The sequence below is a fragment of the Equus asinus genome, chromosome 25, assembly GCF_041296235.1.
Source record: "Equus asinus isolate D_3611 breed Donkey chromosome 25, EquAss-T2T_v2, whole genome shotgun sequence".
NCBI classification, from domain to species: Eukaryota; Metazoa; Chordata; class Mammalia; order Perissodactyla; family Equidae; genus Equus; species Equus asinus.
The window spans coordinates 43,998,154-44,012,500 of record NC_091814.1 but is presented as its reverse complement, the minus strand read 5'-3'; the positions used below and the strand labels follow the sequence as shown (position 1 = coordinate 44,012,500).

General features: G+C 37.5%; 1 protein-coding gene across 5 annotated transcripts in view; it reads left to right on the top strand.

The window, feature by feature from the left end:
- RALGPS2 (Ral GEF with PH domain and SH3 binding motif 2) overlaps positions 1 to 14,347 on the top strand; it is a 154,500-nt gene that overhangs the window by 34,923 nt on the left and 105,230 nt on the right. For all 5 annotated transcript variants that reach the window (XM_070497972.1, XM_070497970.1, XM_070497971.1 and 2 more), the window contains exons 2-4: positions 335 to 477; positions 8,873 to 8,977; positions 10,319 to 10,369. In XM_070497972.1, coding sequence (XP_070354073.1) covers positions 421 to 477; positions 8,873 to 8,977; positions 10,319 to 10,369 — 213 coding nt within the window. In that variant the 5' untranslated portion in view covers positions 335 to 420. The remainder of the gene's footprint in view (positions 1 to 334; positions 478 to 8,872; positions 8,978 to 10,318; positions 10,370 to 14,347) is intronic.

Here is a 14,347-nt window from a genome sequence, read left to right as displayed (position 1 = left end):
AGGGATGTCATTTAGATCTCAAAAAATGTATTGTGTTATGCCGTGTTACTCTGCCACGTTTTTGAATTTTTCTCACAATGTGATAAATTATGCTTTTGCTTTGCTGATGAAGAACATAACAGCAACATGTATTGAACACTGTCCATGGTGTTTCTGATCATTTGAAAATAGCATACAGGATTGTCCTCAAACTGGATTTAGTGACTTAACTGAAATAAAATAGAGTTCAGTAAAGTTGAGGTATTGTATTCCTTGGCATGGTGATAGGCATGGATTCATTTTCTTAAACTTACAATATGACACACATTTAAAATATTCTGCCTGTTTTTTTCAGGAATAATAATGTATTTGCGGCCTTGGACGTGAACCAATCAGTCTTCTGTTGCTGATAACCTAGCGTCAGAGACTGATGTGGGAAGCATGGACCTAATGAACGGGCAGGCAAGCAATGTTAATATTGCTGCTACTGCATCTGAGGTAAGGCATTTAACAAGTTTAGTTGTGAGGTTTCTTACCTGGCATTCTGATTTTTCAAGCATTATGGTTGGTCACAGATTTAAATCAGAACTTGAGAAAAAGGACTACAAATTTCTTAGTTTTTTAAAGACTGTTTTAATTGTGCCATTCGCATGTTCACTGTACATCCTAGAAAGTTAATTCTATTCTCAGAGGGATGGCTTTCAGTTTTTCACTGTTGAGTATGATGTTGGCTGTGGGTTTGCCATATATGGCCTTTATTATGTTGAGGTCCTTTCTTTCTATACCCATTTTATTGAGAGTTTTTATCATAAATGGATGTTGGATCTTGTCAGATGCTTTCTCTGCATCTATCAAGATGATCATGTGGTTTTTATTCCTCATTTTGTTAATGAGATGTATCATACTGATTGATTTGCGGATGTCGAACCATCTCTGCGGATGTTGAACCATCAAGTGGGGTATAAATCCGACTTCATCATGGTGTATGATCCTTTTAATGTATTGGTGTATTCGGCTTGCCAATGTTTTGTTGAGGATTTTTACATTTATGTTCATCAGCAATATTGGCCTGTAAATTTTCCTCCTTTGTGTTGTCTTTGGCTTTGGATCGAGGTGATGTTGACCTTGTAGAATGCGTTAGGAAGTATTCTGTCTTCTTCAGTTTTAGGGAATAATTTGAGAAGGATAAGTATTAAATCTTCAAATGTTTGGTAGATTCTCCAGAGAAGCCATTTGGTCCTGGAGTTTCATTTTTGGGGAGATTTTGATTATTGTTTCAATCCCTTTACTTTTCATCAGTCTATTCAGATTCTCTCTTTCTTCTTGCTTCAGTTTTGGGAGGTTGTATGAGTCTAAGAATTTATCTGTTTCTTCTAGGTTGCCCAATTTGTTGGCATATAGTTTTTCATAGTATTCTCTTATAATCCTTTGTATTTCTATGGTATCTGTTGTAGTTTCTCCCCTTTCATTTATGATTTTATTTGAACCTTCTTTTTTTCTTAGTGAGTCTGGCCAATAAGGTTTGTCAGTTTTATCTATCTTCTTAAAGAACAGCTCTTAGTTTCATTGATCCTTCCTACTTTTTTTTTTTGGTTTCTATTTCATTTATTTCTGCTCTAATTTTTATTATTTCCCTCCTTCTGTTGACTTTGGGCTTTGTTCTTCTTTTTCTAGTTCTGTTAGGTATAGTTTAAGATTACTTACTTGAGTTTTTTCTTGTTTGTTAAGGTGGGCCTGTATTGCTTTGAATGTCCCTCTTAGTATTGCTTTTGCTGCAACCTGTATGAGTTGGTATGATGTATTTTCATTTTCACTTGTCTCCAGATATTTTTGATTTCTCCTTTAATTTCTTCATTGATCCATTAGTTGTTCAGTAGCATGTTGTTTAGTCTCCACATAATTGTGACTTTGCCTGCTTTTTTCTTGTAGTTGATTTCTAGTTTCATAGCATTGTGCTCAGAAAAGATGCTTGATATGATTTCAATCTTCTTAAATTTATTGACGCTTGCCTTGCTTCCCAACATATGATCTGTCTTTGAGAATGTTCCATGTGCACTTGAGAAGAATGTGTATTCTGCTGTTTTTGGATGGATGGAGTATTCTGTATATATCTATTAAGTCCATTTCATCTAGTTTTTCATTTAATTTCACTATTTCCTTGTTGACCTTCTGTCTGGGTGATCTGTCCATTGATGTAACTGAGATGTTGAGGTCCCCTACTATTATTGTGTTGCTGTTAATTTCTCCCTTTAGGTCTGTTAGTAGTTGCTTTATGCACTTTGGTGCTCCTGTGTTGGGTGCATAGATATTTATAAGTGTTGTGTCCTCTTGATGGAATGTCCCTTTTATCATTATATACTGCCCCTCTTTGTCTCTCATTGCCTTTTTTATCTTGACGTCTACTTTGTCTAAGTATGGAAACACCTGCTTTGTTTTGTTTGTCATTTGCTTGAAGTATCATCTTCCATCCCTTCACTCTGAGCCTAGGACTTGTCTTAGGTCTTGTTTAAGCCTGGGACTTGTCTTTTAATTCATCCAGCCACTCTGTGTCTTTTGATTGGAGTATTCAATCCATTTACATTTAGAGTGGTTATTGATATATGAAGGCTTAGTACTGCCATTTTATCACTTGTTTTTCAATTGTTCTGTATTTCCCTTGTTTCTCGTCCTGTGTATTTCCGCCTGCCACTTCAGTTTGGTGATTCTCTATGGTGGTTTTCTCAGTTTTCTCTTTATTTATCATTTGTATCTCTGTTCTGATTTTTTGTTTAGTGGTTACCATGAGGTTTGTATAAAAGATCTTGTGGATGAGATTGTCCATTTTCTGATAGCCTCTTATTTCCATAGTCTAAGCAGGTTCCATCCCTTTCCTCTTCCCCTTCCAAGTTATTGTTGTGACAACTTGTTGTTTTGTGTTGTGAGTTTGTGATTAAAGTGAAGTGATTATAGTTACTTTTGATGCTTTCCTTTCCTTTATCTTTATCTTAGAATTTTTCTTATAATTTTTTCTTATAATTTTTTGCTAATCTGTTCTGATAGAGAACTATAATTTTCTGATTTTGTCTGCCTATTTATCTCCTTGCTCAAGGATTTGTAAACTTTTTTTTTTGTTTGTTCAGGTGTGAGGGCCTTGATCATTTCTTGCAGAGGGGGTCTTGTGACAATGAGCTCTCTCAGCTTTTATTTATCTGGGAAAGTTTTTATTTCTACATCATATCTGAAGGATAATTTCACTGGATAGAGTATTCTTGGCTGAAAGTTTTTGTCTTAGTATTTTTAATATATCCTTCCACTCTCTCCCAGCCTGTAAGGTTTTTGCTGAGAAATCCACTAACAGCCTGATAGGGGTTCCTTTGTAGGTTATATTCTTCTGCCTTGCTGCCCTTAATATTTTTTCTTTGTCATTCACTTTTGCCAGTTTTACTAATATATGCCTTGGAGAAGGTCTTTTTACATTGATGTAATTGGGAGTTCTGTTAGCTTCACTTACATGTAATTCTAGCTCCTTCCTGAAGTTTGGGAAGTTCTCAGCTATTATTTCTTTGAACAAGCTCTCTGCTCCTTTCTCCCTCACTTCTCCCATTGGAATTCCTATAAATCCTTATGTTACATTTCCTAACTAAGTCAGATATTTCTCGGAGAATTTATTTGTTTCTTTTTAGTCTTAGTTTGCTCTCCTCTTCCATCTGAAGCATTTGTGTATTTCTGTGCTCTTAGTTACTAATTCTGTCCTCCATAGTATCAGCTCTGTTTTTTAAGGGTACCAGATTTCATTTTATTTCATTCATTGTGTTCTTCATCTCCAACATTTCTGATTGGCTTTTTTTTTTATAGTTTCAATCTCTTTTTTGAGGAATTCCCTCTGGTCATTAATTTTATTCCTATGTTCATTGAACTGTCTTTCTTAGTTTTCTTGTAAGTCCTTGAATTTCTTTATGATGACTATTTTGAATTCTCTGTCATTTAGATTGTAAATTTCTGTGCCTTCAGGATTTGTTTCTGGGTACTGGTCACTTTCCTTCTGGTCTGGAGTATTAGTGTATTTCTTCATGCTATTTGATGGGGTGGACTTTTGCTGTCACGTAGTGGTAGTATTGCACATTTCACCTCCCACCACTAGGGGGGACAGGAGCTTTGTTTTCTGAGCCCACCATGACCCCTGGCAGTTCTGCCCATCCACTGCTGTGCCAGTAGGGCCAATAGGGCTCTCTGCATCTTGCCACTGCTACTTTACACATATAGGTGCAGATGCTCTGGCAGCTACCCCCTGACCTGGCTGTCTGGCCGAGCTGCTGTGCCTGGTGGGGTTGGGTGGGGTGACCTTCTTTCCTGCCCCTGCTCTGCACTCTCTGGTTACCTGCCTGGGCTGCTCAGCTTGGTGGGTGCACCCCTACAGTGGCTTAGCTGCCTTGGTGTGGAGTGTTCCTGCAGGCTAGGAGGCAACTCTGAGAGTGAAAGCATTCCTATGAAAGGTTGCCTTTTCCCCCTTCTCCTCTAGAGTCGCACAGCGGTCGCTGCATGAGGTCCCATGGCATAGATCACTGCCGTTGTGGAGGGAGAGGGAGTCACTTCCCTCTGTCCACTGTGTCCCAGGGTGTCCAGCACCCCCACCTTCAGACATATGGCTGCATGGGTCTCCCACATGTCTGTTGTATGGATGTCGTCTGTCAGTTTATGAATGACCTTTTCATTGTATCTTAGGGGGGAGAGTCTAAGGGAAGAGCTCACTCCACCATGATGCTGATGTCACTCATGGAAAGAGTTAATCCCTATCCACTTAAGATACTTGACAAATAATGATTACTTAAAACCCTTTCTTGGGTTTAGTCTTATACAGAATTTCTTTTTAGGGTATTTTTACATTAGATGAACCTTGAGGGCAATGGTGCAAGTGAGGCGAAGAAAGATTCTTTTATTTGGAATCACATAATTTTGGACATTGTCTAGATCCCTTGATTCCATGCTTGTTGAAGGAGATCAAAGGACCATTAGGCTGGACTGCTCTAGTGATGTAGGTTAGAGTGTTAAAATGGAGACAAAGACTGAACTAGAAGCTCATCTCTCTAGTTAATGAATTGTGATTTTATTTTTGCCTCACTTCTTTTTCTTTTTTTATTTGTCTGTAAATCTAGGGTACTTGCCTGCTTTCCTTATAACTTTAGCGTCTAGCTCCTATATATTTCTCTGTTATTTTTTTCTTACTGTATAGGATGAGAATAATGTTTATGACTCTTTAACATCTTGGCCCCAAAGTTCCTTGGCCTCAAACCTCAACTCCGTTTTGCCCCAGCCAGTTACTTAGGCCTTGCTATCATTGAAAATATTCTAAGTCTATGATGTCGGTTATTTTTGTTATTCAGATGATTTCTGTATTTTCATCTCCAGCTCTGGCTTCCTTCATAAATTTTATTAAGCATTTCTGATGGACCAGGCATTTTACTTAGAATATGAACAAGTCAAGTTACTTATTACTATTCTACTTCACAACCTGTAAAGAAGATAGCCTAGGGGCCGGCCCAGTGGCACAGCAGTTAAGTTCGCACGTTCTGCTTTGATGGCCCAGGGTTCACCGATTTGGATCCCGGTTGCACACATGGCACCGCTTGGCAAGCCATGCTGTGGTAGGCATCCCTCATATAAAATAGAGGAAGATGGGCACAGATGTGAGCTCAGAGCCAATCTTCCTCAGCAAAAAGAGGAGGATTGGCAGATATTAGCTCAGGGCTAGTCTTCCTCAAAAAAAAAAAAGAAGAAAATAGCCCCACCTTTTTCTCTGACTTCTCTTAATAGCATCACCATTTCCCTAGCTATCTAAGTTTAAATCTTTAGATTTGTCGTTAACTTGCTTCCCCTTTGCCCAATGTAACCATTTTCTCATCACAACAGGGAGAGTCCACTAGGAAAACAGAAGTTACAGCCTTCTGTAATGTAATCACGGAAGTGACGTCCCATCATCTTTGCTCTATTCTGTTGGTTAGAAACAGGTTGCAGTTCCTTCCCGTGCTGAATTGAAGAGGATTACACAAAGGCGTGACTACCGAGAGAGAGAGATGCTTGGCAGCCATCTTAGAGCCTGTCCACCACACCTTGTCTCTAGGATCTAGTCCTTTTCCTCCTTATTTCTACTAGTACCCTCTTTATTTGGTCATTTATTCTTGCCTAGAGTATTGCAGTGGCCTTTAGTTTGATCTTGTGCTTCTATTCTCTGCTATTTCTGGTCCATTTGACTCTGATTCAATTTTAGTATTTTTAAAATACAGCTGTTAAACTTTATAGTATCCCCAAACTGTCCGTGGTTCCTCATTGCCTACTAATTAAATAGAAGAGACACTCAGCCTTGCATTCAAGACTTTTCTCAAAATGTCCCTAACTTTCCTTTCTAATCGATTTAACTGCTACTAATCCTCTACTTGAAATTTACATTCTAGTGAAAGAATACTCCTTCTTGCTGATGTTTGTATAAACCCTGAGCTTTTCCTGCTTCTGTTAGACCTTTGCCCGTGTCAGTTTTTCTACCTGCAGTTTCTCTCATTCCATATGCCCCTGCCTGTCACTGCACAGAAAAGACACTTTATCTTTCAAAACCTATTTCAAATGCTATACTTATCATAAAGTCTTTTCCTGATTCCCTAAACACATAGAAATTTTCTTGTTTTTGAAATTATCACTTTAAAAAAAACACTTTTTAATAATTTTTTCCATTTATTTAAACATAGGTTTTCTTCCTCCTTGAGGCAGGGATTATATGATGTTTCTATATATGTTTGTATTATATTTATGTTTACTTGGTATATTTATAACCATATATCTTGAATATATGTGTGTGTATGTGTATAGTATATTAATAACTATATATCTTGAATCATTTAGTCTGGTATTACAGGAAACAGTACACAATTATTTGTTAAAAATATGTCATTTCACTTGTGTGAAAAATTCTGTTGACTTTCCTAAAAGTGAATGAATTACATCAGGCCTCAGAGTAGAATAACTTAGTATGTGAGAAGGAAGGGGGAAGATCTGCCTTTTAAATTGTCCTACTGCTGTGGCAAGAAAATAAGGTTAAAAATATGTATTTTCCGCCTTCTCTTAAAATGTAGATTTATTAACGTATAAAAATGTAAATTACATTAAAGGCCTATTTACCACAGTTCCTATTACCAGTATGTCATGTCTGGCTTTCAGCAAATTGTAAGCCATGCTAAAAAATAAGAAAAAACATAGTCTGAAGAGACGAAACAAGCAACAGAACCAGACTCAGATATGGCAGAGATTTTGGAGTTATCAGACTTGAAATTAAAATAACCATGAGTAATAATGCTAAGGGCTCTAATAGAAAAAATGGACAGCATGCAAGAACAGATGGATAATGTAAGTAGGAATATTGAAGCTCTAAGAATCAAAGGGAAATGCTAGAAATCAAAAACCTTGTGACAAAAATGACGAATGACTTTGGTTGGCTTACAAGTAGACTGGTGAGCAGTAGATAGCTGAAGGAAGAGTCGGTGAGCCTGAAGGTATGTCAGTGGAAACTTCCCCCACTGAAAAGCAAAGAGAAAGTAGAATGAAAAATGGGACAAAATATCCAAGAATTGTGGGACAATGACAGAAGGTGTAACACACACATAATGGAACTACCAGAAGAAGAAAAAGGGAGTAGAAGAAATATTTGAAGTCATAATGGTTGAGATTGTTCCACAATTAATGATAAATCCCTTCCTTTGTAATGATTTTGCTATTTAGCTGCAGCTAAAAGGAGGGAAAAGGTTAAAATGAGGCATAATGACAAGTGCTCAAAACTGATATATAACAGCTGGTAGGTTGACATATATGTTATACCTTGGTAACTGAAACTTTGGTTAATTTTTTGTGCCATTAACTGTAGCCTCATATCCTGCTGCCATTTAATAGAGCATGATCCAAATGTTCTTACAGTGATTATGCTCTGATGTCAGCCAACTGATGCAGAATACATTTTTATCTCATGGTATAGATGAACTGGAAATTGAACAGACATAAGATTTTATTTTCAGAGCCAAAAGCCACCTTTTGTTGCACATACAGCAACAGCAAATTCAAAGTTAAAATAGTAACCGTAAAGCAGAAAACACTTAAATTGTAATATAATAGGAAGAATGATATTAATTTTTATAATCACAGACAGACATCACTTAATAAAGAAGGCTGGATTATTTAATTAATGGAATTCTGAATGTTTTCTTATGGTTTATGTTATGAAAGTAATTTGCCTTTTTCTTAATAAAAATTAGTTTAAAAAATTATAAACAGATGTATTCTTCTCCTTGAACTTCCCTTTACCTCATTTGGGAATCATTGAACTTATTAAAATCTTTTTTTTTAATTTATTTATTTTGAAAAAGGTTAGCCCTGAGCTAACTGCTGCCAATCCTTCTCTTTTTGCTGAGGAAGACTGGCCCTGAGCTAACATCCATGCCCGTCTTCCTCTACTTTATATGTGGGACACCTGCCACAGCATGGCGTGCCAAGTGGTGCCATGTCTGCACCTGGGATCCAAACTGGTGAACCCTGGGCTGCCGAAGTGGAACTTGCAAAACTTAACCACTGGACCACTGGGCCGGCCCCAAAGTCTTTTATTTATGTAGGAAATCGATAGGATTCAGGATGAGGAAACTGACAGACAAGAAAATGACTTACTCAAGAGCCTAAAAGTCTAAAGTTAACGTTAGATTTCAAGTTGCCTGACTCTTTATGTCATACTCTTTCCAACTAAGCAGCATGTTGTGCCCAGCTTTTGTACAGCATTTGTTACCCCACTGTTCTTAATTTACTCAGTTTTTAATGCCAATCTAGTTTCTATGACATTGGCTGTGAGACAGTATTAAAATGACTGCATTTTCTTTCCATTTAACAGAAAAGTAGCAGTTCTGAATCATTAAGTGACAGAGGTTCTGAATTGAAGAAAAGCTTTGATGCTGTGGTATTTGATGTTCTTAAGGTTACACCGGAAGAATATGCGGTAAGCTTCCCACCTCTCCTTTCTCCAGTTTTTGCACAAAATTTATGTATTGGTGCTGTGTTGAGTTAGAATTTGTAGCCACAGCAGAGGGATGGCAAAAAAAAAAAAAAAAAAAAAAAGGAAGAAGCTGGTTGTGGGAATTGATGGAGAAAGTCACACGACAATGAGGAATCAGAGGGTGAAACTGGGAAGGTCAGAAGAGTGGTGGGTAGTTTTAGAGCAGCTTCTTAAGCGGCACTTTTAGCTGGGTAAGTAGTAAGTCGGTGTTTACCTTTATGGTAATTGCTTTCATCCCAACCTATACCGCCTCCCTGAGCCAACTGTACTTTTTGACATATATAAGAAGTATTTTTACTTTTTTGTAAATTAAAAAATTGAAAAGTGAAATTTGAAGGCATTATTGCAATATCATAAAAGATATCTAGAAAAACTTTTCTTAACTGACATAAATGTTCATTTATTTATGTTCTCTCTCTCCTTTAACTTATTAACAGGGCATATAGATTTCCTGATATTGAACCACTCTTGCATTCCAGGAATAAACTGTGTTTGGTCATAGCATGTTATTCTTTGATATATTGTTGGATTTGTTTTACATCTGTGGCCATAAGTGAGATAGGTCCACAGCCATGTGAAGTCCTTAGATGTGAGTTGTCACTATTATAGTCTCATTACTTTTTATAGATTGGGAAGAAAACCTTTCTGTTAATATCAGATTTTATATTACCATTTAATAGTCACAACAGCACTTCTCCATGAACCAGTAGATCTGGTTTTTGTTTTTGTTTTTGAGGAAGGTTAACCCTGAGCTAACATCTGCTGCCAATCCTCCTCTTTTTGCTGAGGAAGACTGGCCCTGAGCTAACATCCGTGCACATCTTCCTCTACTTTATATGTGGGATACCTACCACAGCATGGCTTGCCAAGCGGTGCCATGTCTATACCTGGGATCCGAACTGGCAAACCCCAGACTGCCAAAGTGGAACATGCAACCTTAACTGCTGTGCCACCGGGCCGGCCCCTGATTTTTTTTTATTTTGATTTAATGTGTATATGATGTGTCTAAATTTTTTAAATTATGTTTTTACTTTCTAACTTTACCTCATTTATCTCGTAAGAAAATACGAATAGGCATGAGATAATTGGAAATAATTATATTTAATGGTACAAGGGCTAAATTTTCATTTTCTCTAAGCACATAAAATTGATACTTTTTTCTAGTAAAGATTTGAGTATTCAATATATTTTAGTACAGAATTTTAATTTAAAATTTTAATTTAGCATATATGTCATATTGTAAATTCCAAAGAAGAAATTGTCACTTTTTACTTTTTGTTTCAGGGTCAGATAACGCTAATGGATGTTCCAGTATTTAAAGCCATTCAACCGGATGTGAGTAGTTTTAAAAACTTTCCTTTTAAGTATACAAAATGATCGAGTATAGTATCCCAAATTAAGTTTTAGAAATGTCAAACTATACTTCATATTAATTTTTAAATATTTAAAGCTTTTGATGTAACTTTTCTGTTATTCAGCCCTCAGAAACATATGTGGCAATCATAGCAAGACATCACTGAGTTGTCAGTAGGACTCTGAATCATTTTGGTTGGTTAGGCCTCACCACTTGACTGAAGGAAGGAATAGACTTAAGAGAGATGGAGTGATTACCCAAGGCCTTTGAAGCTTTTTACTGGGAGGACAGGAATAAGAAATTGGGTTTCATAGCTCACTCCAGTAATCTCTTCCCTTGCACCTTTATTTTATGACTTTGTAAGATGACTGTGTGTTGACATTTTGGAGAGAAGAGGGAGGATCAAGAAAGGCATTTTTTGTTTTTATTAAAAAGAAGGAGACTAACAATTGTTATGCATCTACCAACTGTATGCCATTTGTTATGCTGTGTGTGTGTATGTGTCAACCTAAGTGTGGTAAATCTATTTTACTGATGAGAAAACGGAATCACAGTTGTCTTTGATACACAACTAAGTGTTGGAATGGGGTTTCAGATTCTAAAAGCAGATGCGTCTTCCACTCTTATCAAGTAAGAATATAATATGATTTTGTACCCCAAAACTAAGCCATTGATAATAGTGACATTTGGTACCATAAGATAGGTAATTTTTTACTTCTTTTGGGAACAAAATATAGTGTGTTTTATAGTATATACAAGTCTGTGGTGACCCTGAACACTGATAGCTATGAGTCAGGGAAAACATCTGTGTCTTCCATGGTATTCACTGCGTTAGTCCTGTGATTTTCAAGTAAGTTACTTAACATCTTAGTGTCTCAAGTTTGTCACTTACAGAATGAAGTGGTGAGCCTAAATGATCTCCGAATCTCTGTAATTTCCACAATTCTGTGTTTTCCTGACTTTTCCCCCATACTGCCAAGGATTCTCTCAATAGAACCATTAGATTAGCAATAGAGGAAGAGGAACAATCTGTTTAATAAGGCACAAATAGAAAATGGCTTTTGTATTTAAATAACAAAAACTGAAATATTCAGTTCCTTATATCCCTGAACAAAACAAACTAAATTCTTTACAGAAATTACAATTTTTGCCCTGAAATCTCCTTAGACATAATTTTTCCTTTTGAATAAACTGCAATGACTGTCTTGCTGTTTCATGTGAGATTAGTGCTGTCTTATAGAAATGTAATGTGAGCAGCTTATACAGCTTTACATTTTCTAGTAGGCACATTACAAAGTAAAAAGAAACAGGTGAAATTACTTTTAATAATTTTATTTAACCTACTTCATCCAAAATATTATCACTTTAAGTTGTAATCAGTATAAAAATTATTCAGGTATTTTACGTTATTATTTACGTGCTAAGACTTTGAAATTCATTTTATGTCATACAATTACAGCACATCTTTATTTAGAGTAGCCACGTTTCAAGCACTCAATAGCCATTTGTGGTGAGGGGCTTGGATGTTGAAGATGTAGATAATGACTGCTTGAAGACGTAGACATCAAGTTGATGGGAATTTTTTTATTTCCCTGGGACATCTAATACTACTTTGTGAAATTTAGAAGTAAATCTTAAAATTCTCTTGACCCCACTCCCTGATCTAATTTAACACCAAATCTTGTTTTTTTTTTTTTGGTGAGGAAAATTGGCTCTGAGCTAACATCTATTACCACTCTTCCTCTTTTTGTTTGAGGAAGATTGGCCCTGAGCTAACGTCTATGCCAGTCTTCCTCTATTTTATGTGTAGGAGGCTGCCACAGCATGACTTGAAGAGCAGTGTAGCTCTGTGCCCGGGATCTGAACCCACAAAACCTGGGCCGCCAAAGTGGATCATGTGAACTTAACCATTACACCACCAGGCCAGCCCCTCATTGATTTTTCTTTTTTTTTAACCTCCTAAGTATTGTGTCTGTCTATTCTCCCTCTATTCCCAACACCCCAATCCAGGATACCATCTTATCTGAGCTGAATTACTACAGTCCCCCTTACCTGATCTACCTGCCTTCCCTGACCCTTCTAAACTCTTCTCTACCTAATAGCCCAGGCAATCTGTTCAACATGTAAATCTGCTCACATGATCCCTCTGCTTAAAACACTTGAGTGGCTTCCTGTTGCTCTGAAGATAGAGACAGACTATCCTAAGTGGTCTACAGATCTCTTCATAGTTTTGCCTCTTCCTACCTACTCTAACCGCATCTTACGTTCTTCCCGCCTCTTTCTGAGCCAGCTATCCTGGCCTTGTAATCTCTCTCACTGAGCTTGTGTAACTAGTTAACTCCTCCTCATCTTTCAGTTCTTAGATCAAGTTTGACTTTCTCAGGTAAACTTTTCTTGTCTTCCTGCAGCTCTTCTAGCACTGTCTGCTTCTTCACTGGACTTGTCAGTTGCAGTTTTACGTTTATGTGTTGTGATTCAACAAGTATTTAACTGGTGTCTGTTATGTGCCAGGCACTGTTTTTTTGCTGGAGATACAGCAGTAAACCAACAGACTAAGTTCCTGCCCTTGTGGATCTTACATTTGAGTGAGGTGAGCTAGACAAACGTGTCATGAAAAACATAAAGCAGCTAGAAGAGGATACAGAGTGAGGGCAGTGGGAGTTCTGAGTTTAGATAGGATGGTTAGAAGGGCTTCCCTGAGAAGGTAACATCCCAGCAAAGACTGATGGAGGTGAGAGAGGTAGCCATATGGGTATTTGGAGAAAGAGTGTTCCAGGCAGAGAACCACCAGGGCAAAGGCCAGTGAGCTACAATGAGTGAGCAAGGAAGTATGGTAGAAGGTAAGAGTGTAGAGTGAGGTCTGGGTGGCACAGGGCCTTGTAGACCATTACTCTGGATAAGATAGGAAGCTCTTGGAGGGTTTTGAGCAGAGGACCGACAGTTTCTGACTTAGGTTTTAAGTAGCTTTTCTGACTACTGACTAGGGTAAGGGGGGAAATGAGTGTGGGGGCAAGGGTGGAGTGGTACCAAGGACTGAATCAGGGAGACCAAGTGAGAGACAAGGTGGCTTAGATCAGAGTGGGAGTGGAAGAGAGGTGGTGAGAAGGTGTCAAACATTATGTGCAAGAGGAGTCAAAGACGCTGCCAAGGTTGGCCTGACACCAAAAGTGCGTGGTTGGTAGTCTAGATGGAAAATTATTATTATATTGTTTTCACCATTCCTGGGGCTGCCTTTGTATAGAATATTGTGTGCAATGTAGCCTTGTGGAAAAAGGCCAGAGGAGCAGATTTTGAGGAAAGAGGGAGAGTTTGACTTTGGACATGTTTAGTTTTACATTCCTGTCAGACAGCCAAGGAGAAGATTGAGTTAGGTAATATATACTAGCATATATTTTCAGTCCAGGTTGGAAATAAAAGTTTAGGAGATGTCAGTGTAGAGATATTAAAAGTGTGGGTGAGATCACCAAGAAAGTGAAAATAGAGAGAAGAAGGGTCCTATTTAGTGTTTAGGGGGTACTAGCAAAAGGTGCTAATAAGCAGCGGCCAGTGATTTAGGAGGAAAATGAGGTGATTAGTCTGGAATTTGATGAGCTAAGTGAAGAAGGTGTTCTTAAGAAGGAAGGAGTGATCAAGACTTGTCAGTCTTGTGCTTATCTGATTTTTGCTTGCTGCTTCCACTGGATTTTAAGCTATGAGAGGGCAGAAACTGACAATTTTGCCTTACTTTTCTATCTGTCTGGCATGTAGTGGGAGCTCAATATTTAGAATGATAAAAGGAACATAGTGTTTAGTAAATATTTGTTCAATGAGAGACTGTTCTCAAAAATGGAAGCAGTAGCTCTATTGGAAGAAACGATGTAGCCCCAAAATATCAGTCTCATATAGTTATCAAGATTACGTTAAATCTGGCAGCGTAAACAGGACTGTGTCATCGGACAGAAAAATGTTTCTTAATTTAT